The sequence below is a fragment of the Letharia columbiana genome (genome assembly GCF_014066305.1).
Source record: "Letharia columbiana isolate WasteWater2 chromosome Unknown Sc0000001_s0, whole genome shotgun sequence".
Taxonomy (NCBI): Eukaryota; Fungi; Ascomycota; class Lecanoromycetes; order Lecanorales; family Parmeliaceae; genus Letharia; species Letharia columbiana.
Window position 1 is genome coordinate 266261 of NW_023501037.1, and position 27366 is coordinate 293626.

The following is a 27366-nucleotide window of genomic DNA, read 5'->3' on the forward strand; positions in this document are numbered from 1 at the left end:
CTATCCTCGCCGGCTGTTGCGACGTTGTTGTTTAATTTGTTCTGGTCCACGGAGCGCAGTGGGTATGAGCAAGGAAATGGCGAGATACGGGACACCCTACGTGCGAGCTTCCAGAGGGAGAGGGTGGAATATGTTCTCCGTCATCCAAACACCGTGATTGGTAGGTATATAATACACACTTCAAGGTCATTAAACCAGCTACGGGAAGAATGGAAAGTCACAGGTCGGAAGAATAGGAAGTCGTAATCGTGCCACATCAGCGAGACGCTCGTCCTGGAGACTATGAAAATCATCCACCTTTGAAATGCGACCTACCGTATGCTGAGGAATGCTGATATAATGAAATGCCTCGAGATACGCTCCGCTTGTCCGCTCGAAATAATCAAGACACGCTCTTTTTCAAGGTTGAACGTAAGAAAGAAGGACCGCTGTTAAAGTAAGGCCACAATGCTCAATGCATATTACAAGTCATCGCATCGTAGTCCCATTGCTGTCGTTGTCCTCTATGCGTCGTGCCGTATATCTCAGGTCATCTGTTCTACCCTGGGCCGTTTCGTCCTTCGCTTGGTGTTGCTGATTGCTCAACTCTGGGGTCGTTGTACTCTATTCCGAGGTCGTGTGTCATGTCCCCGTGCTTTCCTCCCCCTATTCCCGGCTTGTCAATAGTCAGACTCTCATGCCCACCCACCCCGGCCAACTCCATGCGAGCCCGCTCCCTAGGCCCCGTGTCCGTCAAATCCATATCCGCAAGTCCCGAATCCACATGCTCAATATCGCGTCTCCACCTCTCCACATTTTTCCCCCTTCGAGCGTTATCTAAATTCGCAAAGTCGATCTCGTCGTCGAAATCGTCAAGCGTGTCGCGATGGATTAGGTAAGGTGTACCGTCCATGTTGATCTCTTCCCACTCGCGATCGCCCGTTGGGGAGATGGGGATGACTTGTGCTTCACCACTTTCGCTTTGGCCAGGAGATATGTTGTCGGATGCATACGAGGGTTGGAGTAGGCTTCTCTTCAAAGGCTGAAGAGGTGTGTGACTGATGCTCAGGGAGGGCGATCCATCGAGGGGGATACCGGCACGGTCAATTCGAGCAGGAGAGTATCGTCTACCACGGAAAATTTTGCTCTCGTCGATCTCTTGATCTCGGGAGCGATTTCTGGAGGAGCGTTCCAACCGCGATGCGCCAGATGTTAGTTCCCGGTCCTCCTGTTGATATCGACTCTGCCTTTCTCGGAAACTCTCCCCTATGACGTCGGCACCCTCAGCTTGTACGGTGGACGAGCCGTCCCAGTGTTCAGAGTTTGGGACCAGCGCATGAGTTTCCTTTGACGAAATTGGCAAGTACTCTTCGACCATCCCCGGAGCGTCGAAAAGAGCAAGAAGGTCCCTGGCTGCCAGCCTCTGCTTTGATTTCGCCGCGAGACATGTTAATGCCAGATCTCGGAAGTGATTGGGGACATTAGGTTCGGCATCGTCCAGGGTCAAAGGTCGGGGCTGTCGCTCCGGCTCATCTTTTTCCATTGCCAAGGCCCACAGCACCATGCCCAGCTGATAGAGATCGGACTTCACCCCAATGTACATTGACAGCCTTTGTCCGCTCTCCACAAGTGGTACCATCTCCGGAGACTCCCAGCCCACAGGACATCCTCGACGGTTGATGTCGATTATCTGAGCTTCATCGTTCTCGTCGATTACGATGTTCGAAAGTGTGAAATCTCCCTGCACGAAGCCAGCTTCGTGGATGTTGGAGAGTCCCTGAACAATCTGCTTTGCCCATAATTCTCGCCTTTCCCATGGGATGCGAGGGATGTGGCCTTCCTTGCTATCGTAGAGAATGTCAATGAGGGCACCTCGGTCGGCATAGCTAAGCAACAGCCCCTTGATCAGGCTCTTGTCCTCATTGACCACCAGTCCTTTGAGCTGTATGACATTCTTCGCATCCACAAGCTCGCTCAGAGCATTGACCTCGTACAAGAACTCGTCCACACTGTCTGGACCCGGTATCTCTTTCTTGATCCATGTATGCTCGCCCGCATTGACTCTGTAGACGAAACCGGACATGTGTTCATCGAAATGCAGCTCGCTTTCTCTGTATTGACGGCATGAGAGATGCTTCACCAGATGTACGGCCGGATACGGGATGATTTCGTTAACATCTTCGGTGACATGTACATGTAGCCTTTCATCCTTCGTTTCAAGCTTGAGGTTTGTGACAGTTTCGTAGAATTGGATATCTGGCAGTGACATACGTATCGACTCGTAGACCCGGGCACTCTTGTCCTTCTGGTAATGGAGACTCTGGAGATCTGCCTCGAGAGAGTCCGGCGGCGCGTCTCGATAGTCGCACGAAACCGTCACTCGTCTCCATCGATCAGGTGTTTCGGCGTATGTGATGAAGAATTTCTCTCGTGGTGTTTTATCCCGGAAATGCATGCTCAGGTTGAGGATCCATTTCTTCTTCAGCTCCTCGGCGAGTTCTTCGTCGACCGCGTCGTCGTAGGATACTTCTGACATGGGGGCTTCGTCTTCCTGGAAGTCAGGTGGAGACTGCGGCGGAGGTGGTGGTGGTGGTGGTGGTGGAGGAGGGACCTGCTCCCCCGGTTGTTGTGAGAGTTGAATTGATGTGTTTAGACCAAGGCGTTCGTCAATCGATGCGAAGGCATCGCGAAGATCTGGGGGCACTGATCGCTCCCTTCTTGCCTGACGTGGCGGATCAGGAACCGCACTCAGAGCTCTCTGACGGACCTTTGAAACATCACGGCGTTCCTTAATGGTCGGTTGGACGGGCGTCAGATTTTTTCGCTGTTCTTCCTCCTGCCTCTTGAAGGTTGTTGAGCGCGGCAAGCCCACAAAGCCTTTACGGGAAAAGCGTCGCCCAACTCCTGGTCTCGCAGGCGTTTGAGGTGGTGTATCCTGTTTGGGATCCGGACACGGCGTTTCCTCCGACTTGGACCATTTCCGAAAATTGAGAAAGTCTCTTAACCGCCGCCTCTGCTCGACCTTGTCCGTCTGATTTTCAGGCTCGGCGTCGAATTGCTCGGGATGAGTGGGCAGCTCTGTCATTGCTACCGCCATTGGCATGAATGAAGTAGCACAAGGGGGGGCTGTGTATGGAGTCACCAATCATCTGTGATCGTGATACTGCAGGCTTGTCGTGGGTCCATGCAAGATAAATGCGAGGATATCCGGGCAGTCATTTAAGCATATGGGAAAAGCAAGTAGGAAGAGATCAAGAGGTATAAATCAAATGTGTAGTCGGTATATGATTCAAGGATTTTTCTTATTCGTCGCCCTGAGCTTGGAAGGAATAGGGATGTATGAATGATATGATAGGGTCGCGTTGTTACTTGTAGGCTCTGTGCAGGGAGAGCAATACGAATTAGCTGCCCGAGGGGGGTTGAAGCTAGTGGATTTCGTACTTAGAGCTTGAACCTTAAGTTAGAGCCTTAGAGGTACCTTTTAGGCTGGTGGGCTTTGCATGAGATTGACTCCTGCGCCCTGTGGCCCTGGCGCTTTGAAACTTAGGCAGTCACAGTTTGTTTTGCAATTATGATTCTTGACACTCATTCATTCATTCATGAAAAACTACATTTATAGTCTGCCTGGGCGCACTCCTAACTCACCGCCTCACATCGTCACTCGATCCTGTCAGCTTCGTGTTGGTCTTGCGCCGTTATAACCCAAAACATCACTACCACTCAAAATCAACTCCGCGAACCCCCTCGAAGTATCTCGTAGAAACGGCCGTCCTGATTTCCTTCCCCTTTGCCGCTTTCAATGATGATATTCACGTCATAGTCCGCAATCGCTCTGTTGCATGGATACTAACCTGGTCCATTGGTTGGATAGTCAGGCCTCACTTTGCTGCGCAATTAATATTGGGCAATGGGCATTCATTGTTCTGTGAGCCCATCTCGCCCCGTCACTTCCGCGGCATCGTGCAGTAGCTAGCCTCAGCGTACAGTAGTAGCTTCCCAGCGAATTGACTTTGCTTTGTGACGTGGCAGTACATAATCCACAACAGCCCCAATTGAATTGTTGACTCTTCCGCGAGCTCTTCGTCTATCCTTTCTCCTGTCTCCTGCTGCCCTCACTGCTCGTGCCTAGGGCAATTTGAGTTCAGGGACATCACAAGAGACGAAAAGCTCAACCATGGTCCCATGTGCCTTCCGCCTTTCCTCACTGGCGGGCCGTCGCTTAGGCTGCATAAGTCGTCTATGTCGAATTATGAGACACTGTTGGTCCTAGCTTCTTAAGTGTGTAGGGATTCGCAAAAGCGATGGGAGGGGACCGAGCGGTCATTTCTGCTGCTGGTTTAGAGGCGAATGTACTGCAGGAGGACGGAAAACATGGTGAAGCGAACTCGACAGGGTCTGAGTACCTATCGGATGCACACAATACTTGGGCAAACGGTCGCTACCTTCCAGTGCTTCCGCTGCACAAGCTTACATGAAAGTAGGCGAGCACGAGCTAGCGTCTAGAAGATTAGATGGTAGGATTCCTGGGAGTTCGAGGTATAATGCAATGCTCGCATAGCTATGAATCTCTCCAATTATGTACATCTATACAGGAGCGGAGTCATTACGTATCTACGCTAAACAATCATGGCACCATGATCCTCTTTCGAACTCATCCTCCCACTACCCAATGCCAATGCAGTAGCTGTAGAGCTGCCCAACGCCATGGAATGCTACAATGCTGTGCCCAAGCTAACCATTCAGACCGGACTCCGAGATCGATACTCGAAAAAGGCTTCCCCTTTTACTCATCCTCCTCTGGCTTCTTGCTCTCCTTTTGCGGCTTGGCTAATTGCTCTTTCCAAATGTCGTTGGCTCTCTTGGAGTCGAGATTGGGGAAGACAAGGTCAAAAACGTCGGCGTACCAACTAGCGGCGTGGCCTTCGATACCTTCTTTGATGTTCTAGTCAAAGGATGTCAGCACTTGCCCACGCGGAGTGATACTTGTTAGCTTTGTACTCACCTGAGGCAACTCCAGCCAGTCGGACGTATTGTCGGCGGGGAAGATGATCGTCTTCGCCCCAGCGCGTCGAGCGGCCACTGTTTTCTCTCGCAACCCTCCAATACGCAAAACCTTGCCTGTAACGGTCAATTCGCCGGTCATTGCTATCGTAGGGTCCAGCGGCTTGTCCAATGCGAGCGATAGCAGCGATGTCGCCATCGTGATACCAGCAGACGGCCCGTCTTTCTGGACAGCGCCTTCGGGGCAGTGTAAATGAACTTTGGCTTTCTCGAAGAATTTGTTCTCTGGAAACAGCCTCGCCAGCACAGATTTGGCGAACGAGTAGGCAATGACCGTAGACTCCTTCATGACGTTCTTCAGATTTCCCGTTCGCTCTAGACCCGGTCGTGACGCAGCATTTAGGGCATTCTCCAGGATTGATTCAACGTACAAGGCGGCACCGCCCATACTAGTCCAAGCGAGCCCCATTGCCACACCTGACGGCGTTGTTTCGTAGAGCCGATCGGATGTGAAGACAGGAGGACCAACGTAGTCCTTGAGATTCTGGCGGTCAATGCTCACGTGGACACCGTCTGGTACCTTCATCTGCTTCCGAGGTGTAGGAGTTGTCTCTTTCTCGATGGCCCCCGGGGTCTCTTTGACGTCAGATTCATCCTTCTTCGACTCTGCTTGGGCAGCTTTGCCTTCTTCTGTCAATCCCTTGTCTTCTGAGAAGACATCCTCACCAAGGTCTTGGATGATGTTTAGCGCTGACTTGCGATAGACCTTCTCAATCTGCTTCTTCAGATTGCGTACTCCACTTTCGCGGCAATACTTGTTGATAAGCTCCTCGATGGCGTCTTTGTTCAACGCTACATCCACGTCCTTGAGACCGCTCAAGTCTTTGGCAGCTGGAGCCAAGAACCTTTCTGCGATCGCCATCTTCTCGTCAGCGACGTACCCGGACAATTCGATCAGCTCCATCCTGTCGAGCAGCGGTCGTGGTATCGTGTCCGTCATATTAGCAGTACACACAAAGAGGACTTTGGAGAGATCGACAGGGACGTCCATGTAGTGGTCGAGGAAAGAGTTGTTCTGCTCTGGATCCAGTAGCTCAAGTAGAGCAGAAGAAGGATCGCCTCGATGATCTCTGCCAATCTTATCAACCTCGTCAATAAGAATCAGAGGGTTTTCTGTTTGACATTTCTTGAGTGCTTGAATGATGCGACCTGGGAGCGCGCCGACATATGTCCGTCGATGACCCTTGATTTCAGCGACGTCTGTGAGACCTCCAACACTGAATCGGTAGTATTGCCGATTCAGCGCTCGAGCAATTGACTTTCCCACACTGGTTTTCCCAACTCCCGGAGGCCCAACGAGGCATAAAATCTTGCCTTCGACGGTACCTTTGAGCTTGCCTACGGCAATGAATTCGAGAATACGGTCCTTTACGTCCTTTAATCCATGATGATCCTCATCCAGTACCGTCATCGCGTTCTTGATACCAAAGTTTTCGGCGCTCTGTTGGCCCCAAGGTATCTGGGTCAGCCAGTCCAGATAGTTTCTAGTGACATTAAACTCTGATGCCGCGGGTTCAAGATGAGCCAGCTTGCTCAACTCTTCATCAAAAACTTTCTTGACTGCTTCTGGCATTGCCAGCTTACTGCCCTTCTCTCTGAATTTCTCGACCATTTTCTCTTTGCCATCTGATTCGATGCCCAGCTCTCGACGAATTCCTTTCATTTGCTCCATAAGCCAATACTCTCTTTGCCGCTTCTGTATCTTGTTCTCTACATCTTTCGAGATCTTGCTTTGGAGTTGCGCGTTCATCAACTCCTTTTTCAATACCATCAAAGCTTTCTGCAGCCGCTCCTCAATATTCATGGTCTCCAGCACGTCTTGTAGTTCTCGGACTTCGCCCGTCGACACCGCTCCAGCAAAGTCCGCCAACTTCGCTGGATCCTCGTGAACGTTCCCGGCAGATTGAGTCAAGGCAAATGTGGAGATCTGATCCCTGAAGAGGTGGTTGAGTTGCGCCACCTCCCTAAACACACTGACAATCTCGCTGGTCACAGCTCTCAATACAGGGCTTTTCGCATCATACTTCTGTTCCGGTATGTTATCAACATCGACCATGCTGACGCGATAATCACGGAGGAAAGACGTCGGCTCATATGGCTGGACTTCTTTAGACTGTGGAGGTGTACTCGATTCCTCAAAACTCGCAACCACATCGCCTGATTTCTCCGACGAGCCTTGCTCCTTCGACGATGGGTGCTTGACTTCCTTTAGGTCTATGGCCACAGGACCAGCCGGCACGCTCGCAGGCCTTGGGGGAATCAACTTTGACATCCTGATTCTCCGGTGAGGATAGAGGACGACCGTAAGACTGTCGGTCTCTCCATTAACAGGGAACGCACTGGTAATTTGTGCAAAGACTCCGATGTCGTGTACATCTTCCCTATTCTCTATTATGTCCTTGTCTGCAGTCTCGTCCTTGGACAAAAAAACACCAACGTATGGCTGCCCCCGCCGAAATGCCTCTTGGATAGCAGCTGCAACATTCCGGTCTCGGACAGTAAGAGCTTTGTAGAATCCTGGAAACAATGGCCTTTGGGCTATGGGTATAGCCATCACTTGGGGATAAATATCTGGAACGCTGGGTTTCTGGATTGCTCGCTCTGTAGATGTCTTCTTTCCACCTGGTTTGCTACCATCTCCGCCCCCAGAGCCAGATTCACCACCACTCCCCGCACCGCCGCTGCCTTTTGCATCACTAAGAGTCGTGCTAGACGTGCCGGAAGATTCTTGTCCTTTCCTTGCTTCCGACGATTCTTCAACATTGCCCTCTGCCTGATCTGTTCCCTTCTGTTCTTCTGGCTGGTTCTTGTCCTCTTTTCTGACAGGTATAGGATCGGGCCCATCGTCAGGTGCACGATCTTTTCTTCTTGGTATTGAAGTTGTGAGGCGGCGAACGTGGGTTGAAGGGAGAGATGTTACTAGACGATTCGTATGAAAGCTGGAAATTTGACGTGATAGAAGAGAATATGATATGTATGTGGAAGGTTGTCGTGCTATTATATGGTACCTAAGGGCACTATTGCGAGTACTGCGTAGAGTGGTCCTCCACGGCAACATTTGGCCACAAACCATACTGCGAGGGTTTCAGACGCAGCAAATTCGTTGAGAGTACAAAAGCTGTCTAGGGATTGATTGACGGGCCTGATCAAACATCTAAGGAGTCTGTCAGCTTCAAGCCCTCTGCATAAGTATGTGGCGATTCAAATGGTGATCTGAAATGTCGAAATGATGATATGCTCTGCCCCGGAGGTTAGGAGAAAGGTTTGGCCGTTGCCACTCAAATCCCGACATTCCGTGCGAGGGTGGTCAATCTTTGCACTTCCTAAGACCTCAAAACTACCTACCTTATACACTGTAGACATCTAAAACAACCTACCGCATACGTGGACCAGCTTCCTTTCGAGAGCAGATTTCCAGGGTTCACCCAGTGGCTGTCCACCTTTCTGCTGCTCAGATGAACTATGCCTCACAAGCGGCTAATATCACGCTGTTGGAGAAGCACAGTGCTCAGTGGTAGCAGCAGTGGATGGCCCCTTAGGAAACGTATTCAATTGGATCTGGGAGCCAAAGGGTTGTCAAGAACATGAGTGCCCAGGTAATCGGCAATTGAACAAGCCGTATAGGCATCAAATGGACGTCTCTGTTCTGTAGCTGAGCTCGATGTTGTCACACTCCTATGCTTCTTGATCTCAATATATTCTTGTTGAGCGTGTTTGTTATGACGAGAAAAAATTCGGCGACTGTACCAATTGTATGGGCGTCGAAAGGGCGTATCAATTGTGTAGGTAAGCTTGAAACTGCTGTTGCTCTGCTCCTCAAAATGTGCTTGTTGAGCGCTTTCATTGCAGGGAACAGAATATTCTGCCCTCCTTGACACGCCTGTCTTCCAATCACGGAATACTTAGCGTGGATCAGAGCCGACGGCACAAGAGCTCCGCTTTCGACTTCTGCACATCAACAAAGTTTCTTCTGCTCTCTCAATTGCCAAAGCAATCATCGAACATACGTCTCACCGTTCAACAGTTTACTTCGTCTTACATATTCTACGATTGCAGCCATGCCAAAGAAGGAGTATTCCCTCTTATTCGATGAAGCTGTGTATGCAGACATGGTCCAGTATCATTACGATTCTTCCCGATGGATGGACATGCAGCACGTCCCGGCGGAAGCAGCCAGGATCCCGCGTAGCAGCAAGAAACTGGAGGAGTTGTGCAGAAAGGGAGCAATTGAAGTCGGCGACACATGGACGATGAGGAAGACCGACAGGGATGGCAATGTAATCGCCTTCAGTGCTACGGTGAGTAAACAGTGCTTAGTGTTGCCATCAATAGCTAATACAGGCTATTGGTCTTTCACAGATCGAAGCACTTGACATATACTCGATCCCCACGATGAGGACAAACGGGCAGCTAAATGGCAACACATGGCCTTGCATAGGACCCAGTGATTTCGATCAAATGATGGTTCGAGCCCACTCCGGAGTTAATAGATCCTTCCGCAACACGTGGGATATCATTTCAGTGACAAGGAATAACCAGGAGCTTGGTAGCCTTCACTTGTGTCGTCAGTGTCTCCAGCTCTGGGAGGACGAGATGGAGAAGTGGGGATGCAATGGTTTGGGCGAGAGTGTGGGCGACCGATGGTAAGTGTCCGCACAGACGCCTTATTCCTCTATAAAGCTCACCGAAGTTAGCTGAACTACGAGCCTAAAAGATCACCGCAACGTACAATCCAAGGAAGCGGATTCGAGCTGGCCTGATGCACTGAATAGCAGACTGTGATTCCCATCTGAGAGACTGCCTTTTCAACAGTACTGCGGATATTGGAGTCTCTATGTCAACACGTCTTCATCCGCTCGGGGCTTTCCTCTGCACTTGGAGCTGTCAATGCTACAGATTGATTTGGTTGTAACGACCTAACCACCAGGCGAATTCCATTAGTAGTACGCGTTGGTCGCGCCTGCTAGATCAGGAACTTTACGGAGATCAGAGGGCCCTATGGCTCTTCTTTCTAATGGATAACTACTATCCTTTGAGTCCCCTTAGTCTTACAGCCTTCAACACCTTTACGCATTTTTCCTAACTCCACTATCACAGGCTCTCATTATGTAACTTTACTTTAATGTCCCAAGCGCGTGAATTATATTAATCATGCCATCCCTCAATCGCCCAAATGCTCCAGACCGTCTTCCAAGCTCTGATTTCGGCAACCTTTTTGGTAGACCTCGCGCGGTTCGCGGCTCAGATTTTGCTAGCCCGACCAGTACTCCTTCCCCATTGACCACTCCAAGCAACTACATTGCTGCGCAGCGTCGAGCGCTCCGAAGCTCCGAAAGTGCAAATTCGAATCCGACCTCAAACACACCATTGGCGTCTCCGTCTCCTTTTGTTGCGCGCCAACAGCCGAAACAAGCAGAGAGGCGAAGCTACCATTCGGATGTCAGTGCCACATCGCCTCGAGAAACCAGCAACGTTTCTTCGCCCTCTAGCGAAGTCCCCCTCATCATCGAAGAAGGGCCTGCCCCACCAAGAAATAGAACTGCCTCTGAATTATCATCAATTAGCTTGCGAACGCGAAGGCTTCTGGGCTTACCCGATACTCGCATCACTCCCGGTGCTGGAAGCGAGCAGCCCCCAAGCAAAGCAAGAAGTGGCTTCAAATGGAAGCGCGAGTTCTCAGGCCGTTGGCTTGAGATTCGAATCGGGCGCCGGGAACAGTCCGCTGAGTATTCAGTGCAAGCCTCTGGGGAAGCAACTCCTGTTCCCTTAGGCCAGCGCTCAGCAATCACTCTTCCTCTCAGCCGAGGTTCGACAAGTACAGGTCTTGATGGCCGTGATCGGTCATTCAATGCAGCAAGCGAGCAACGCCTGCTACCTGAAAGCCGGGATTCCTTGCATTATGCTACCCTCACACCCAAAGAAGGTCTCTACTGCCGGACAAAGCGCGCCTTGGGCCTCAAGCACGGCCCTACAGACCCTGACATCTCTGAATCCCAAGCGAGAAGCTCTACAGACAATCTACTCGACCGAGTCTCAAGTACACTGCGGTTTTTGCCGGATAGAAGGACGCCCTCGCCAGGCTCAACAAACAGCGTCAGTAACCTGTCCATCGCCGCTCCACGCTGGCAACGCATCGTGAGCCGCCACGGCAAAGTAGGACTTTCCACTTCCAGTTCCATTCGCGGAATGCTGATGGGGAGACCACCAATCCACACCCCAGAACCCGAAGCGATGTACACAGGCTCCGACTCCAACAAATACGTCGCCGTAGACCTGACGGAAGAGGGCGTGGCCTTCCTACCCTCCGAAGCCCACAGGATCCACACACCGCCACTGCCGACCGACGCAAGGAGTGCCGGCATCGGAAAAGCGAGAGGCTTCTTCTTCGACTACAACGCACCACCCACCCCAGGCTTCCCCGATCCACCGGCGGAGGCAAACGCACGAGTGGGCGGGCCGCGCAGGGATAGCGATTGGTACAGGGTCAAGATGCATGCCATCGAAGCGGACTCGATAACTCGGGAGCAGCTTGCAGTCAGCGTGCCGGAGCATTTGCCAAACAGTCCGTTGTGTCCGAGGCATCCGAAGCACAAATCTGGTGGGACAGGCGAGTGTCCATACCATGGGCGGAACCCGTCTTTGCCAAAAGAAACCGATGCATCAATTCCAAAACTCTCACCGTCTGAGCATTGGTGGTAGGCAAGTTAGACGAGTGATGTGCTACGATCTGCTTCGTGGGATGGTTTACCTTATGCTTTGGGATGGATTCAAGGCGCTTGAGCTTCTGTAAATGTAGTATTCTATTCTATTGGGCGAGATCATCTTCATTCGAAAGTGAGTCATTGCTCGCGATTACAAAGAAGACACAAAGGCTCCATCCTTTTTGCTAGCCATCCGTCATCTAATTTGTAATCTACATTCTTCTTCTCCAAAAGCTCTACAACTTGCTCTTCCCATTCAGTCCACCGACTACCATCGACCCACCCTTCCCCAACCATCCCACCGCGTCCGTAACCATCTCATCCACAATAGCCTTTGCGCTCTTCTTTTCATTGACCACAGCGGCCGCCTTGCCCATCAAGAACGGCCGAGCATTATCCATCGTATCGTCGTCGATGTCATCCCCGAGGGTTTCGAAATCATGCTCCACGGGAATGGTGCCCTTGGACGTAAGTTCCTTGATCTCGGAGGCGCGGTTCTCCTCCCAGTTCTGGATGTAGGGGTTCATGCGGACGCGCAGGGGTCGACCGGTGAAGATGATGGTCCTCACATTGTCGTCAAAGCCGGATGTCTGAACAGCTTCTTGATGTGCCTTGGGCGCACCGGCTTCTTCCGACAGAACAAACCTGGTGCCGATCCAGACAGCACTCGCCCCTAACATCAGTGCCGCTGCGAGACTCTGTCCGTTAAAGAGGCCTCCGGCCGCGACAACCTGCACCTGATCCCCCGTCATCGGGCTCTTCTTCCCTTTCACCATCTGCGCCACCGTCGGGATCAAAATCGAAGTAGGCACGTCACCCGTGTGTCCGCCTCCCTCACCGCCCTGGGCGCAGATCATATCGACGCCTACATCGAGGCATTTCCGCACGTGCTTTGGGTGCCCGATCATGTTCATGTAGAGAATTCCGGCTTTATGCAGGCGTTGGACAACGTGGACTGGGGGCACGCCGACGGCGGAGACGAAGAGTTTAGCGCCGGAATCGATTATGATGGTTACTAATTCTTCCAGTTTCCCTTTGGTGTAGTCGTAACTTCAAATACGATAGAATCAGCATTGCTGGTAGAAGGCGAGGCTGGGATTCTGTTGGCAAAGAGAACGGGGCAGGATTCAAACGTACTTGGTCTTCCTGGCACTACCACCAACCTGCGGGATCAAAAGGTCCACACCAAATGGTGCATTCTTGTCTTTCAAGAAACCCTTCAGCTCGGCAATCTGCTCCCGCAGCATATCTGGCGTGTAGCCGAGGCCTCCAATGACGCCGAGACCGCCAGCGTTGGTGACTGCAGCTGCGAGTTTTGGACCTGCGGCTACGTTCATGCCGGCAAGCATGACAGGGTGGTTGATTTTGAGGAGGTCGGTGACCGTTGTTCGGAGTTGCTCTGGGAGGAGTGTCAGTCTTCGAGTTGGGGGGGAGAACGGGGGTGGGGGGACACCAAAGGCTTGACCTACGTGGAGACGCCATGTTGAGTGAGTGGTATTCTACTGATGGGCGTATGTATTTTGTTATAGGTAGTGGAGATCAGGATGTGTTGGGAGAGGAAGAAAGAAGGGAGCGAGATGATGAAGCAGTGGACAATGCTCTGAGTAATCCCATGTAAAGTAAGTAAGATCTGGTAGATGCCGAGGTATGTTTTTGCGGGGCCGGCGCTACTTTATTGGCGCTGGAACTGCAATACTGTACAATCCAGAAGTGAGTTCTTGATAGAGTGAGGACACCAATAGATTACCGGAATTCGTGGGGATTTACTGGTGTCCTCGCTCTATCAAAGAACTCACTTCATTGTACGAGTAGGAATTCGTGACGATGCTGAGTTGGGGACCGATCTGGTGACACTATCAACATATCAACTTTCCCATTATCAACTTTCCCATGATGCATCATGCATCATGCATCATGGTCTACTTCTTTCCACATGTGCTTCATCTCTCCCTGTACTTAGACGGTTACAATTCGGCCGTTGTCTGCTGAGTTATGTTCCTATCCAACGTGCCAAGACATACGATTGGAGGTTTTCGCTGAGAAATATTCGTTTAGATTCGAGGTATGCATGGATGGCATTGGCGTGTGAATTTTCCAGAGGAGATCTGATTTTGGTCCAATAGCCGCTTTGGCCCTCGAGCCAATCCCAATTTCTACAGAACAGATGTTTATGTGCCTTCACCCCCAGGCTGCTACTACGTTTCGGACTTCCGTAAAAGGACTGCGGAAGTGCTCAATGTCGTGTCATTGGTGCGAACGCATGCCACGCCTGTCTGCTCGATCCATGACATCACAGAGAGCCTTGCTTCCGATCTCCTAGCCACGTATCCTGCAGCTCTGGAGACCCTTATCGTCTTCCAACCAGATATCCGAAACAAATTCAAAGTTGAAAACCTCATTAGAGCAGATTGCAGTTTTTCCAAAGTCAATCCTCGCAGCAAACGTCTTACTGCTGAGCAGAACAGCATATACCGAGTCACCACCGAATGGCACTTGCCGAGTCCACCGCAATCGGGATATGTGATCTCGCTAGTATTACAGACCGTAGAGCGCAGTGTATCGACAGTCTACGGTCACTTGGAATTTACCAGCTCTCGTTCGAGTCTCGCTTATGTACATCCAACGTTCGGCCTTCATGAGGAGGTAGCAAGATTTGCCGAACAGCTTCAAAGTGACAGAGCAGAAGGTGCGGCACTTTTGCTTGCGCAGTGTTTATTCCACCTGGCCGATAAACAATCTCCATGCAAACGCCTTCAAGATGTTCGTGTGGTGATGAGAGAAGTATCGCCGCTGATGGAGGGATTCCGGACCAAAAGAGAAGCAATGGTCGAAAGGTTGAAAAAAAAAATCGACAACGATTATGCTACCGGTTGTAGCGTACACCTTGTACGTCATGAATACGAGCGATCTCAGCGTAGCTTGCTCAGCAGCGATGTTCAAAATGGACGGCACCGAGCGTATCTCGCGCTTGGAAGCAATCTAGGCAATCGCGTCGAGATGATCGAGTCGGCCGTCCGACAGATGAGTGATCGAGGGATCACTGTACTTCGAACGAGTGCTCTATATGAAACCAAACCAATGTATTTAGAGAACCAGCAATCATTCATCAACGGTGCTTGCGAGGTATGTAGCACTGATGCGAAATTCCGTCCAAGGTAGTGTTGACATGACTAGATTGAAACATCGCTAAGCCCGTTGGGGTTATTAGACCAACTAAAGCTGATCGAACATGATCTTGGAAGAGTGAAAACTGTAGAGAATGGACCTCGGACCATCGACTTGGATATTTTGCTGTACGATGAAGAGCGGGTGGAGAACTTACGTCTCTCTATACCCCATAAGAGAATGCTTGAACGTGAATTTGTTCTTCGGCCTCTATGCGAGTAAGTCAAGATGCCATGCATCGAAATGTTGGAAAATTGACTGTATCCTTAGTCTCATACCCGATTCCATTCCACCTACGCCTGATTCGATCGCTACATATCAAGATATCCTCGAACAACTGCCCGAATCTACAGATCCGCTATCAGCTTTGACCCCACTGTCAGATTATCTCCCTCCGATACGAAATCAATCCCCGACACGGCCCACCCATCTTATGGCCATATTGAATCTGACCCCTGACTCCTTCTCTGATGGCGGTCTCCACTCAACCGCAGATCCTATACCACTCTTGGATACTCTGCGTTCCTACACAAACCAACGGCATCCTGTCACCATCCTCGATGTTGGTGGTCAGTCGACTCGCCCCCATGCCCCTCAAATATCCCCGGACGAAGAACTCTCCCGGATCCTGCCCACCATCGAAGCAATTCGCTCCGACCCTTCCTTCCAAACGATGGCAATCTCCATAGACACCTACCGCGCGTCCGTGGCGGCTGAAGCAATCAAGGCAGGTGCGGATATCATCAATGACGTCTCATCTGGCCAGCTAGACCCAGAAATGCTGCCTACAATAGCAAAGCTTGGCTGCACATGCATCTTAATGCACATGCGCGGCACCCCTGAGACAATGAAGACCTTAATTTCTTACCCGGACGGCGTGATTAACGGAGTCGGTAACGAACTTCTGGAGCGTGTCCGCGACGCCGAGAAAGCGGGTATCCGCCGATGGCGCATAATGCTTGATCCTGGAATAGGCTTCGCGAAGACGCAAGCCCAGAGTTTGGAGCTGCTCCGCAGATTTTCAGAACTGAGAGACTTTGAAGGCCTCAGGGGCTTCCCTTGGGTTGTTGGTGCCAGCAGGAAAGGGTTTATTGGGAAGATCACTGGGGTGCAGGATGCAAGGGAGAGAAAATGGGGCACCGCAACGACTGTCGCCGCGGCGATACAAGGAGGAGCTGACATCGTGCGGGTACACGATGTGAGTGAGATGGGGCAGGTGGTGGCGATGGCGGATGCCATTTGGAGGGTCTGATCACGACTTGGACGGCATTTGCAAAACGGGACGGCTGCGTTCAGAGTGTTTGGCGAATGATCTGGGGTAAAATAATGGCTGTATGAGTGATGAGATTTTCGGTTTTCAGCCAGCGCTGGCTACATCGTTGAGGTGTCTGGGCGTTTTATCTGTAATGAGTACTCAACATAATACTGCATACTCAAGAAAGCATTCTAAGCTCTTGGTATCAGACATCCTCCAAGGAAATAACGAACACTACAATTGCCCTTTCTCCCATCAGCGAGCCTGACTACATTAGCACAGCAAAATCGGAAATCGTGAACTTTTTCAAGTCACCGTCTACATGAATCTGCGTGAAAACAAACCACAATAGTAAAAGCAGACGCAATTCCCCAGTATCTCTCACCTTTACAAAACCATCGCTCCCTCGAGTCCCCCGGAGCTCAGACCGAGAGCAAGCTCTTCACTGTCGGCACGCTCGATGATTCCAGATCTCCTCATGCAAGGAGAGCGGCTTCCGTCTCCCCAAACGCGACTCGAGAAGATGATCTTCTGTACGTATACGGATAGAATTATAATAATGAATAGTGATTATTAGTACGATTGGTGATCGATGAGCAACACAAGCACGGCTCCGTCGTTTTCCCTACCACCCTCTATCCTATCCCAGAAAAAACACCTAGACTCGTATGCAGCACTATCTCTTTGCTTCGAAGTGTGATACAGAGCCGGCCTGCAAACGTGAAAGAACCAATCGTACGCACCCCTTTATATCGTAAAAAAGAAAACTCACGTTCAAAATGCGAAGCCATTGATAAGCCAACTGGTCCTTCTCATCCCCAAAGAAGTCATCCAATCCATCAACACCACCCCGATCGGACTCCACATCAGAATCCGAGTCACCTCCGAGAGCACTACTGAAGTCGCCGATACCTCCATCTCCCGAGTTCTGGAATCGAATCGGAGCCGTCTTGCGGAGCTGGAAGGGCGGTGGCGGGGGTGAAAAGGCCTGCGCAGAGGGCTAGGAGAACGGTGGAGTGAGCAAGCATGGCGGGGTTAGGGTTGGGGTTTTCGGTTGAGGGGCTTTTGGAGGATAGGGTTTGCTTGGGAAGAAGGGCGGAATGAGAGACAGTTGGCAGAGTACAGGTTGTGGGGACGCTGATTGATGTGTTATGGAGACTTTGCAAGATGCTGGGAAAGTACAAAAAAACGGAATTGGAGAAGAAAAGCTTTTACGATGCTTTCTATACTTTTGGGGGGGAAATGTGAGCTTGGTCACAGCTCCTGGCTTACCTTCGGCCTACCTTCGAAAACCCCAGCAGATCTGAAGCACGGCGACGCAAGTCAAAACATAGATTCTCGACACTAAAGACGACTCTTACGAAATGAAAGAGCGAAAACATGGTACGGGGACTGTGCATTGCGCGAGGAAAGAAAGTGATTGGGCCACCTGGGAGACGGGAAGTCTGAGGCTAGGGGTACATGATGATCAGTTTTAACAGTATGTTGTACCACGGGTGGAACTCAAATTGGTCAATGATTGTGACGAGCAGTTGAGATGTTGAAGTCCATCGATCTTTAGATTGCCCGTTTGAGGTAATAGAATATAACAGTAGCCAATATTTTTGCGGAATACAGGTCGAGGCCTGACTATAGCGAATGGGGCCCCACACTCGTGCTTTCATGGGGACGCGCGGGAAACTGAACCTTGGGCTCGTACATAGAAACGGCAGAGATAAGTTACACGATATCAGTGGCGCGTCCAGAAAAGGTGCTGCGAGCATTGCAGTGAGTGCTAATGAACCGAAACCCCGGGTAGAAGGGGGCAGCAATTACGCTCATTTGGTCCTTCTGCGTTTTCAGTATTAGCTGAGTGCTCACGTCTTGATCTTTCTCCAACCAAAAGGCTTAAAGGTATTACTTGGCAATACCCTCGCCAGATCAGAAAACATCTTTCTGCTTCTTATATGTCGCGGCCAGGCATAGCAGATGTCCACGAATAATGAGAGAGAAATCCGGTTTGGATACACGGATATGGTCTAGGCGCAAGCCTCTCACTGGAGCGCCTTGAATAACCTCCGACAGCACGTGGAACAAATCACTCCTGAGTTCTGATGTATGTATACAGATTGATATCGTCACTGCGACTGAATCCCCTTTCGTGGTTAATTTCCTTTCCGAAGTGGTGCATTCGCCAGATAAAGAGCGTCGCACTACGAGTAGCGAAGATGGCAAATCTCGAATGTGGTACTTCCATGATGGATCGATAAATTAAGATTCTTTGAAGAATGAGCTGCTTTCTTTGTTCGCAAAGAAACTGCGCTTTTTTTAGTCAATCGAAAAGATTCACATAACTGGGCACGGAGGTATGGCTTCCAAAGGACGGTCCCAAGAATCAAGGCTGCTTGCAGTCCATACGTCGTGATACAGTCTTCGAGACAGTCATAGAGCAGATGGAGAACTTGCAATGGAGGAACTAGTCTCAGTGGTAGTCTCAGAATTCAGACTCTAATTTTTGGGGGGGGGGGGGCGGAACATTATATTGCCGAGCCGATTCCGTCATACCCGCAAAGGCATTACGAGATTTCGGCCGGAAAAAGGGTTTTCCGACCCACCACTACCACCAATAGCGATGCGCGATGACCGTCAGAATGCATTCGTGACAGTAATGACAGTAATTACCACATTTTGGCCGTTAGCACTGTAATCTCTGTAATCTCCGGATAGAAGTTCCTCCGAGCGTGACTAAGCCATTTGATTGGCTGAAAATACTCTAAAGTGAGGTCTTGGCGGTCTGCGGGCAGAGATCCTGTAGAGAAACAATTCAAACCCCTGGAATCTCGAAAAAACCCTGAAAAGTCGCCTCAAAACATCAGACGAAAGGTAGTACACTAGTGTAAGCTACTACCTAATCGGGTTAGCTGTCAGGCCTCCTATTCGTGACCGTAATGACCGTCCGCAGACATGTCTGCAGCAGACAAAAGTCTTGGCGGTCGCATCGCTAACCACCAACCCTTCCGAATAGAACTGATGGGCTTAGCCGAGATCCGGGTAGTGGCCGTGAATAAGATACCCGAAAAGACTAACTCGTGCCGATCCGCAGCTCTCTGCAAATTTCAACGTCACCAACGTCCCCTTAGCAAACAAACTCTCAATCAGCCTATTCTGCCCCACGGATAAATAAGAAATTACTATGGCTTCAAAAACACCTCGGAGCCTAGTTTTGGGGACCAGCAGCTCATTGCGAGACTCGAATAATTTGATGCAGCAACACATCGATAGCAGCCATTCGCTTCGCTTGCATCCATCATGGTCACAATCACATGCTTCGCCTCGAAGGACGTCAGGTTTCCAGTGAGTCTCACCACCAATGAGAAAATCAGTCAATGGCTGAATAAAATAGACCTCCCTGGACAAGACGGGCTCGGACGCCATGAACCCAGCAGGTGATTACTCGTCAGCCTACTGCATCCTACAAACAGACTCCCCACATACCGGACATGGCATGGTCCTTCTACCGACTCGCAACGCCCAATTCTAGCTGAATGTTTCCAATACAGACATTCACCATTGGCCGCGGTAACGACATTGTCTGCCTCGCCATTGAGAATCTCGCTGCCCGCCTGATAGGTCGTACTCTAGAATCATTGACGGCGAACTGGGGTCAAACATGGCGCTACCTCGTCTCGGATTCCCAGCTACGCTGGATCGGCCCCGAGAAAGGTGTCATTCATCTCGCCCTCGGCGCCGTCGTCAACGCTCTCTGGGACCTCTGGGCTAAAGTGCTGCAAAAACCCGTCTGGCGAATCGTAGCCGAGATGAGCCCGCAAGAGTTCGTACGCTGTGTAGACTTCCGCTACATCACCGACGCCATCACACCTGAAGAAGCCATTGAGATGTTGTGCAAAGAGGAATCAGGTAAAGCCCAACGACTTCAAGAAGCAGAAAATAACCACGCAGTGCCCGCCTACACCACCTCCGCTGGCTGGCTCGGTTACGGTGAGGACAAAATGGAACGTCTGTTGCAAGAAACACTCGAAGAAGGCTACAAACACTTCAAATTCAAAGTCGGCACCTCCATTTCCTCCGACATCCGCCGCCTCACCATCGCCCGCAATGTTATCGGCTACGACCGCGGCAATATCCTAATGATTGACGCCAATCAAGTCTGGTCCGTACCCGAAGCCATCGCATACATGAAAGAGCTTGCGCCCTTCAAGCCGTGGTTTATCGAAGAGCCTACGAGTCCGGATGATGTCTTGGGGCACAAGGCGATCAGGGAAGCGTTGAAGGAGTATGGGATTGGGGTTGCGACAGGGGAGATGTGTCAGAATCGGGTGGTGTTCAAGCAGTTGTTGATGGGCGGGGCGATTGATATTTGTCAGATTGATGCGTGTAGAATGGGTGGGGTCAATGAGGTTTTGGCTGTTATGCTGATGGCGAAGAAGTATACATTGTCCCTTTCCCCCCTCATTCTGGACGTGTGTAACGCTTTGAAACCGAAGCGCTGATTGACACATGTGCCAGATTCGACATCCCAATCGTCCCCCACTCCGGCGGCGTGGGTCTACCGTACGTTATGATTTCCGAGGCAATTCTACCCCAAACACGCTATCAGTCGTCAAAGATGTCTCCAGAGTTCTCTGCTCCCAAACATGCCTCGCGATTCCAGAATCCCTCCCGAAAGAGTAATGCTGACTCCCGAAATCATCAAGTGAATACACTCAGCACCTCAGCACCATCGATTACGTATGTGTTTCCGGCAAGCTCTCGGTACTGGAATACGTAGACCATCTGCATGAGCATTTCAACCATCCTGCCGTTATCAAGAACGGGTACTACCAGACTCCTACAGAGCCCGGGTATAGCGTCGAGATGAAGGAGGAGAGTATGGAGAAGTACGGCTTTCCGGGGGAAGAAGGGGGGTTTTGGAGGAGTGAGGAGGCAAGAGCTATCTTGGAAGGTGTGAAGATTTAGCATACATCGTATCTTACTGAGAGCACAGAGATGTGTACTTTTAGCTCCATCTGTACAGAGACTCTGAGAGGCTGAGAAACTTGCGGCTAGTGTGTTCAAACATATCGAGAAAGATGTCATCGTGTTCAGAGTCAACGGTCGTTGTGGCGTCAATATTGCATTCTCGGCCCGTTCCACACACACGCATACAATTTGTTCTAATGATCTACGCCCTATCTACATCAATTCCTCTTCCCAAGCTCCAGCCACTGACTCAAGCTGGACTCCCGACCAATCTCGCGGACCTATTCGCGCGAGCTCGCAGTCTCCGAGAAGTAACCGTCGAGTTCGCCGTGGCATTCCGACGCTGGACCAAGGGCTCCAAAAGCTTCCTCGTTTTCTCGCTGCCCGGGTTCGGCGCATCGTAGTCGACTGTGAACACACTGACAGAGCTGAAGCATCCACTGTTGACGATGGTCGTCTCACCAGGCAGGGCGCAGTCGCCATTGATACACGTGTTGGCTCCAGCGGGGTGAACCTCGCCATAGCTGAAAAGGCCAGTGGTAGAATCGTAAACGGCGGTGTCGACCTCAGCGCCGCCAGTTATGCGCGTTTGGACGAAAGGCGGGTCAACGCAATCGTCATTCGTGAGGGAGGTGATTTCGGGGTAGTTAACGCTGATGCCGTAGCCGAGAGGTAGCAATTGAGACTTGTTTAATCCATTCTTAGCGAGTTGGTTTACGAGTGCGACTGAAAGCTGGGCGTCGACGGTAGCGGGGTCGGGGAAGCCAGAGGGAGTGGTTTTGTTAATCTCTTTGTAGGAGCGCTGGCCGTTGTTGCCACCTGAGAACGCGATGGCTGGGAGGGAACGCTCGACGGCTGCGTAGGTGGCGCCCATTGTGCCGGAGAGGGTGTACAGGAAGGGACCTAGGTTTTGGCCGAAATTGGGCCCAGCCACCAGGAGGTCCGGCTTAGTGCCGTTCCAGTAGTTGGGCACAACATAGTCCAGAGCGAAGAAGGTACAGGCAGTAGGCGTACCGTTGTAGTACCAGATGTGCGAGTCGTTAGGATCGGTGCCGAAGCTAGGGGCGCCTTTAGGAACGAGGTCGAACTCAGAAGGTGCGGTCAAATTTGCTTCGGTGGTAAAGACTTCGGTGCCTCCTTTTCCGGATTCGTTCGAGACGGGTGCGACGATCCAGGCGTTGTGGCCGGCGACATTGAGAAAGCGGTAAAGTTCGCGAATGTTAGCGGAGCCAAAACCATCATCGTTGTTTACGATGATGTTAAGGGCGATGGAAGTGAGAGGAAGGAGGGCAAGGAGCAAGGTCAGGGTGTGGGTGGTTGGGAAACGCATGTTGAGGGAAATTAGATGCCACAGTGTTTTTCAACAAAATGTTGGGGAGTGGAATGTGATCTGAATAATTTGTGAGGTGTATTCGCAATATGAATAGAATACTGGAAATGAAGAGGTCTATATACCGTGTGAAGCCCGTGTATGTAGGTAGCGCCAAGTCACACTGAGCCTAATCGGGCTGCGCAGTGTTTCAAAGGAGCTGGAACCGTGACACAAGGCGACCGTCTTGAAGAATCAGGGAGAAACGAGACATTTGAGCAAGTGGGGATAGCTCCATCTTATGGACTTCCACGTAGGGGGGAAAAAGGACCTAGCCGAGCTACCGTGTCGAGCTTCAAGATCGCTTCTGCCTGCACGTTGATCTCATCAACGTCCACAACTGCCGGGTTCATCTCTTCATGAAACCCACAAAGGAAGGTCGCGTGGGTTGCCAGCGGAGGGATTGGTCCAAAAGAGCAGGCGAAAAGCAGGTACCGGGAGGAAATCCTTCAGCTCCTGGTTACGCAAGTTCTGAAGCCCAATGAGGCAGGTGGAAAGAGATTGTGTAGCTAATGAGTCCATGTGTTTTGCCAGAATCTCCCTTATTCCGAATGGAATGTTCGCAGGAATATGGCATTCTATATCATGGTGTCCGAGATCCCATCTGTTTATTGGCGATGGAGAAGAAGATGGCGTTTAGCGCCACCGCGGCAGTCAAAAAACGTGCCGCTGGCGTCTTCGGTATCAGTTGCCAGTATGGCAATGATGCTTTGTATATTTGCGTTCTTTCCATAAAGGCAAACAATTAAGCCAACAACCAGCCAGACAACAATGATTTCGCACAGTAGATGTATCTCACTGAATCCTGTAAAGTGCCCCTCACGTGATATGCTTCGAACGGAGGCAATGCTCAGAACGCGCACTCAATGCTGTCCGTCGTCGTCTCTCTCTGCGCTGGCCATGCACAAATGCCACTCTTCTATGATGCTATCTCCCCTCTACCACCCTTTCCTCCTCATCTCCCTCACCCTCATTACTGTAGCCCTAAAGCTCGCCTTAAACAACTTTCTCCACCTCTCACTCTTTAATCTCTTCCTCTTCAAGCCCGGTCTTTCATGAAATCGTTGGCGTGACAAGTCCTGCTTGACCTTGTTGACGGCACAAGAAATTTCCAAACCTCTCAAGGCACGCCCGAAATCCACTCCTCTTTCAGGAACCACCTCGATTGTACGTCCAATTGCTGGGCGTGATCGGACTGTGCGAGTGGCCCGCTTAGGCGTCTTCTGAGTATTCTCCAAAGTTCGGTTTGCATCACGGGAGACAATTCTGGGGGTGCCCGCGCTTGTCAGCTCCTGGGAAGGAGGAAACTGCATTTTTCGAAATATTTCTTGATAATGTTTGTCGGGGGCGCGTGTACGGTTGGAGTTTTGGAAAGCGGTTTCGATCATTGCGGCGGAGGATTCATCAGCTGGTTCCGAGGATTTTCTTTTGGCTGGAGTAGGAGTGTGGAAAGTCGAATCCAGAAGGCTGTCGAGCTGACTCCCAAGTATGTCATCTATAGGCCTTCTTTGCGAGGCTGGAGACCGAGAAATTTGCTCAGGCTTTGGCTGAGGCTTATCTTCGAGAAAGTCGAGGTCGGCCGCCGTGGACGATGCATTATCCCGCTGGCGACGAGTTGTGGTATGAAAATTCGAGCTTGTACATCTTGGCGACTTAGGCATGAGCAGTCGCAGCTGTCGAGAAGCCGCGGTCGATCGCCATAGTGGAGGAGTTGAATGTGTGAGGAAAGAGAGTAGTGGTGGCATTCGAGATCTCAGCAGAGGATTGCTCACCAGTCTAAGTTCCATGACTGAAAAGGGATTGAATTGACATACAGAATAATATCTCCGAGAGTGCACCACTCGGATCACGAATGTCAATGGATGCTTGTGGCTAATGCCATTGGTTCGGGAATACGTTTTCCCGTGCCGGTGTGTTTTTGGCTCAAACTTCAAGGCGAGCTTCATGTTTCAAGATTTTCTCCGTTGTGTACTTACACCAAGGGTAACGACGTGTCAAGAGAGCCGCATACTTTGGTACTGATGGCAAATCACTGACTCGACTATCTGAAGCCTTCACTGTTCTTTCCACATCTTCTAATGTACAACTATCAAGGTATAATGACCCTTTCGAGCATCCTTATAAGCTCCATGGCCTGAGCTCCACAGGTGATCCTGCTCAGATAACCCTCGAATTGCTGACATGGCTTTCAGGTGCTCCTGGCTATGGCCGTTCCCCAGCCTTTGGGGGCTTCCCCGGGGGCAGCGCTCCGCCCGGGATGGGAGCTCCACCCGGAACAGGTAGGCCGCAATCACTGCGTTTCGACAGCTTGTGCTGACAGCTTGTAGCTGCACCAGGTACAGCTCCTCCTCCAGGCATGCAGGCAAATAATCAGCAACCAGGCCGACCCGGTGGCTTCCCTTCGAGCTTCCAACCACCGGCCAATATGCCCAACATCAACTTCAACGCACCTGTCATACGCCTCGGCACTACTGGCCCATCGAAGCCAGCCATGTCGTTAGGGAACGAACCGCGGCGTGAGTCAGAGGCCAGATCAGCTCGCCCAGGTTTAGGGGCTGGCCAGGGCATGGACGCACAACGACAAGCTGTTCGCGAGAGCATGATGCAGCTGGTGCCACCTACGAAAGAAGAAATTGTAAGGACAATTTTCGTCGGAGGTATAACAGAAGGTGTGGGTGGAGATGAAGGGATAGAACGTATCTTACGGTGTACCGGAAATCTGAGGCGCTGGATCAGGGCAACGGATGCAGACAATAAAGCATGCAGATTTGGCTTTGCAGAGTACGAAGATCCCGAAAGTCTTGCTACGGCCGTAGAGGTGCTGAAAGAAGTCGAAGTACCCGTCAAGCCACAAGCTGTCAATGGTACCAAGAAGGAAAGAGACAGCGATGATGTAAAGGTCGAGAAGAGCAAAATATTGGTAGAGTTTTTCAAGCGACTGGTGCCTGCGGCCCTTGCTAACATCATATCTTAGGTCAACATTGACGACGCTTCATACAATTATCTTGAGCAATGGGAGGCATCACGAGGTGACCAAGACCCAATCCAAGCTCAATTACGTCTAGATGCGGCCAAAAGCGCTCTTGCAGGAGTTCTTGCAGATCTCGCCCATCCTTCAGCACCTATACAAACGAACGACATGTCGAATGTGGATCGCGACGGTGACTACTCGATGCAGAATGATGACGAAAAGCCAGATGCCGAAGTTGTGACCATACCCCTCTCAGCTGATGATGAACTATCTGATATCCCAGCCGAGATGCGGGAAACCGTCGCCAAGGAGATCCAAGCCTTCCGCGATCGCAGCACGCGTCGAGACATGGAGCGTCTGAGACGAGAGGAAGAGCTAGAGGCAATGGAGAGGCGCAGAAACATGAATCAGTCCAGACCTAGTCGTCTTGCGTCTCCCCCTCTGTCAGCACCAAGCGGCCCTGCTGGTGGCGCCAATGGTATTCCAGTCGGCCCCAGAGATAGAGGTGTACCTAATGCTCCTGCTGGGCCAAAAGGCTACACAGAATCGCAGATGCCGCGGGATTACCAAAAAGGAGTTACGTTTGTGAATGGAAGTGGTATCAATGGCGCAGGCGCCGCCGGCCTGATCGATCGAGAGGACGCGGATAGTGATGCTAGCGATGAAGAGATCGAAAGACGGAAACAGGAGAAGAAGGAAGCGGAGCTAGAAAAGATGTATCAAGATCAGCGGCGAAGATGGTTGAACCGCGAGCGAAGTCGGACGGCCGCCGTGGAAAGAGAGAAGGCCAGAGACAAGGAAGAGCAAGCGCAAAAAGAAGCTGAGAAGGAGGCTGTGGCCAAGCGCTTGAGAGAATGGAACGATGATGCTGAAGCGAGTCGCAAGGTCGAGGAATATTACGTGGATCGGAGCATGTGGATTCGAAATCGCGCTACGTTCAGGAATAGAGAGTCAAACATTGATGATGTGGATCGAAACGCAGAGGAGAAGGAGAATGCTAGAGATGCCCAGCAGAGAGAACAAGCGAGAGGCATGGCTGATGATTTCCTAAACCGACAAGCGATGGAGCTGGATATCAAGGCACCTCGTGAACCACAGCGCTTCAAGCTTTCATTGGGTGCAGCAGCTCAAAAGGCTCAAGCAGCTGCTACAGGCCGACGAACGGTTGCTGAAGTTGAAGGCTTACTTGAAGACGAAGAGGAGGCAGACAGCTCTGCGAAGAGGATACTTATTCCCATCAAATTCGATAACGCAGCTGATGCTATGGGTCTGACCGAAGAAGAGAGAGCACAAGCTGCACGACAACTGGCCGCAGATATACCTTCAGATAAGGATGGATTATGGAAGTGGCCGGTCAAATGGGAATTTGTTGACGAGACTGTTCTTGGCGAACAACTCAAACCTTTTGTGGAGAAGAAGATCGTCGAATATCTTGGGGTGCAGGAGCAGATGCTGGTTGAGGTTGTTGAGGATCATATTCGAAAAAGAGGTGAACCTCAAGCTCTTGTGGGAGAATTGGAAGGGGTAAGCCATACTAGACTCGATTGCAGGAGACATGCTAACAGACACCTATAGGCTTTGGATGAAGAAGCGGAAGTACTCGTGAAGAAGCTCTGGCGAATGATCATATTCTTCAGCGAGTCCGAAAAACGAGGCTTGTCAGCATAGATAGCTCATCATTATGCAATGCAGCACGTATGCGGAAACCTTTTCTGCCAAAAACTTTATCCTCACAGTCCGTTAAGCGAAATAACACGCGAGAAGCCTGCGTTCAGCTTACAGATCTTGTGTGTTAGTCTTCGGTCGATGCTGAAATCGGTGTTCCTCCCCTATGCGCCTGCTATAATGGGTGGTGCACGACAAGACAGTGAGGTAGGAACGGGCAACCCTTTTCATCTCACACTTC

The 27366-nt window shown here is 51.0% G+C and overlaps 10 protein-coding genes across 10 annotated transcripts; 5 read left to right on the forward strand and 5 right to left on the reverse strand.

Moving 5' to 3' along the window:
* Nucleotides 1–538: 538 nt before the first annotated feature.
* HO173_000705 (uncharacterized protein) lies at nucleotides 539–3082 on the reverse strand (the record flags this gene model as incomplete). Its single annotated transcript, XM_037302654.1, has 1 exon — nucleotides 539–3082. One exon carries the CDS (start codon nucleotides 3080–3082, stop codon nucleotides 539–541), a length of 2544 nt encoding a protein of 847 aa, XP_037170161.1.
* Nucleotides 3083–4762: 1680 nt separating this feature from the next.
* HO173_000706 (uncharacterized protein) lies at nucleotides 4763–8884 on the reverse strand (the record flags this gene model as incomplete). Its single annotated transcript, XM_037302655.1, has 3 exons — nucleotides 4763–4921; nucleotides 4982–7959; nucleotides 8788–8884. 3 exons carry the CDS (start codon nucleotides 8882–8884, stop codon nucleotides 4763–4765), a joined length of 3234 nt encoding a protein of 1077 aa, XP_037170162.1.
* A 214-nt stretch (nucleotides 8885–9098) lies between these two features.
* On the forward strand, nucleotides 9099–9738 carry HO173_000707 (uncharacterized protein; the record flags this gene model as incomplete). Its single annotated transcript, XM_037302656.1, has 3 exons — nucleotides 9099–9338; nucleotides 9400–9683; nucleotides 9735–9738. The coding sequence occupies 3 exons, from the start codon at nucleotides 9099–9101 to the stop codon at nucleotides 9736–9738; spliced, it is 528 nt and encodes a 175-aa protein (XP_037170163.1).
* A 453-nt stretch (nucleotides 9739–10191) lies between these two features.
* Nucleotides 10192–11739, forward strand: HO173_000708 (uncharacterized protein; the record flags this gene model as incomplete). Its single annotated transcript, XM_037302657.1, has 1 exon — nucleotides 10192–11739. The coding sequence occupies one exon, from the start codon at nucleotides 10192–10194 to the stop codon at nucleotides 11737–11739; it is 1548 nt and encodes a 515-aa protein (XP_037170164.1).
* Nucleotides 11740–11977: 238 nt separating this feature from the next.
* Nucleotides 11978–13223, reverse strand: HO173_000709 (uncharacterized protein; the record flags this gene model as incomplete). Its single annotated transcript, XM_037302658.1, has 3 exons — nucleotides 11978–12791; nucleotides 12879–13140; nucleotides 13211–13223. 3 exons carry the CDS (start codon nucleotides 13221–13223, stop codon nucleotides 11978–11980), a joined length of 1089 nt encoding a protein of 362 aa, XP_037170165.1.
* Nucleotides 13224–13648: 425 nt separating this feature from the next.
* HO173_000710 (uncharacterized protein) lies at nucleotides 13649–16158 on the forward strand (the record flags this gene model as incomplete). The annotated part of the gene is made up of 4 exons (XM_037302659.1): nucleotides 13649–13803; nucleotides 13865–14864; nucleotides 14916–15124; nucleotides 15177–16158. 4 exons carry the CDS (start codon nucleotides 13649–13651, stop codon nucleotides 16156–16158), a joined length of 2346 nt encoding a protein of 781 aa, XP_037170166.1.
* A 3291-nt stretch (nucleotides 16159–19449) lies between these two features.
* HO173_000711 (uncharacterized protein) lies at nucleotides 19450–21117 on the forward strand (the record flags this gene model as incomplete). Its single annotated transcript, XM_037302660.1, has 5 exons — nucleotides 19450–19494; nucleotides 19544–19648; nucleotides 19701–20587; nucleotides 20668–20712; nucleotides 20856–21117. 5 exons carry the CDS (start codon nucleotides 19450–19452, stop codon nucleotides 21115–21117), a joined length of 1344 nt encoding a protein of 447 aa, XP_037170167.1.
* A 253-nt stretch (nucleotides 21118–21370) lies between these two features.
* HO173_000712 (uncharacterized protein) lies at nucleotides 21371–22450 on the reverse strand (the record flags this gene model as incomplete). The annotated part of the gene is made up of 1 exon (XM_037302661.1): nucleotides 21371–22450. One exon carries the CDS (start codon nucleotides 22448–22450, stop codon nucleotides 21371–21373), a length of 1080 nt encoding a protein of 359 aa, XP_037170168.1.
* Nucleotides 22451–23427: 977 nt separating this feature from the next.
* Nucleotides 23428–24276, reverse strand: HO173_000713 (uncharacterized protein; the record flags this gene model as incomplete). The annotated part of the gene is made up of 1 exon (XM_037302662.1): nucleotides 23428–24276. The coding sequence occupies one exon, from the start codon at nucleotides 24274–24276 to the stop codon at nucleotides 23428–23430; it is 849 nt and encodes a 282-aa protein (XP_037170169.1).
* Nucleotides 24277–24567: 291 nt separating this feature from the next.
* On the forward strand, nucleotides 24568–27128 carry HO173_000714 (uncharacterized protein; the record flags this gene model as incomplete). Its single annotated transcript, XM_037302663.1, has 5 exons — nucleotides 24568–24583; nucleotides 24682–24768; nucleotides 24817–25409; nucleotides 25464–26984; nucleotides 27036–27128. 5 exons carry the CDS (start codon nucleotides 24568–24570, stop codon nucleotides 27126–27128), a joined length of 2310 nt encoding a protein of 769 aa, XP_037170170.1.
* Between the last annotated feature and the right edge of the window lie 238 nt (nucleotides 27129–27366).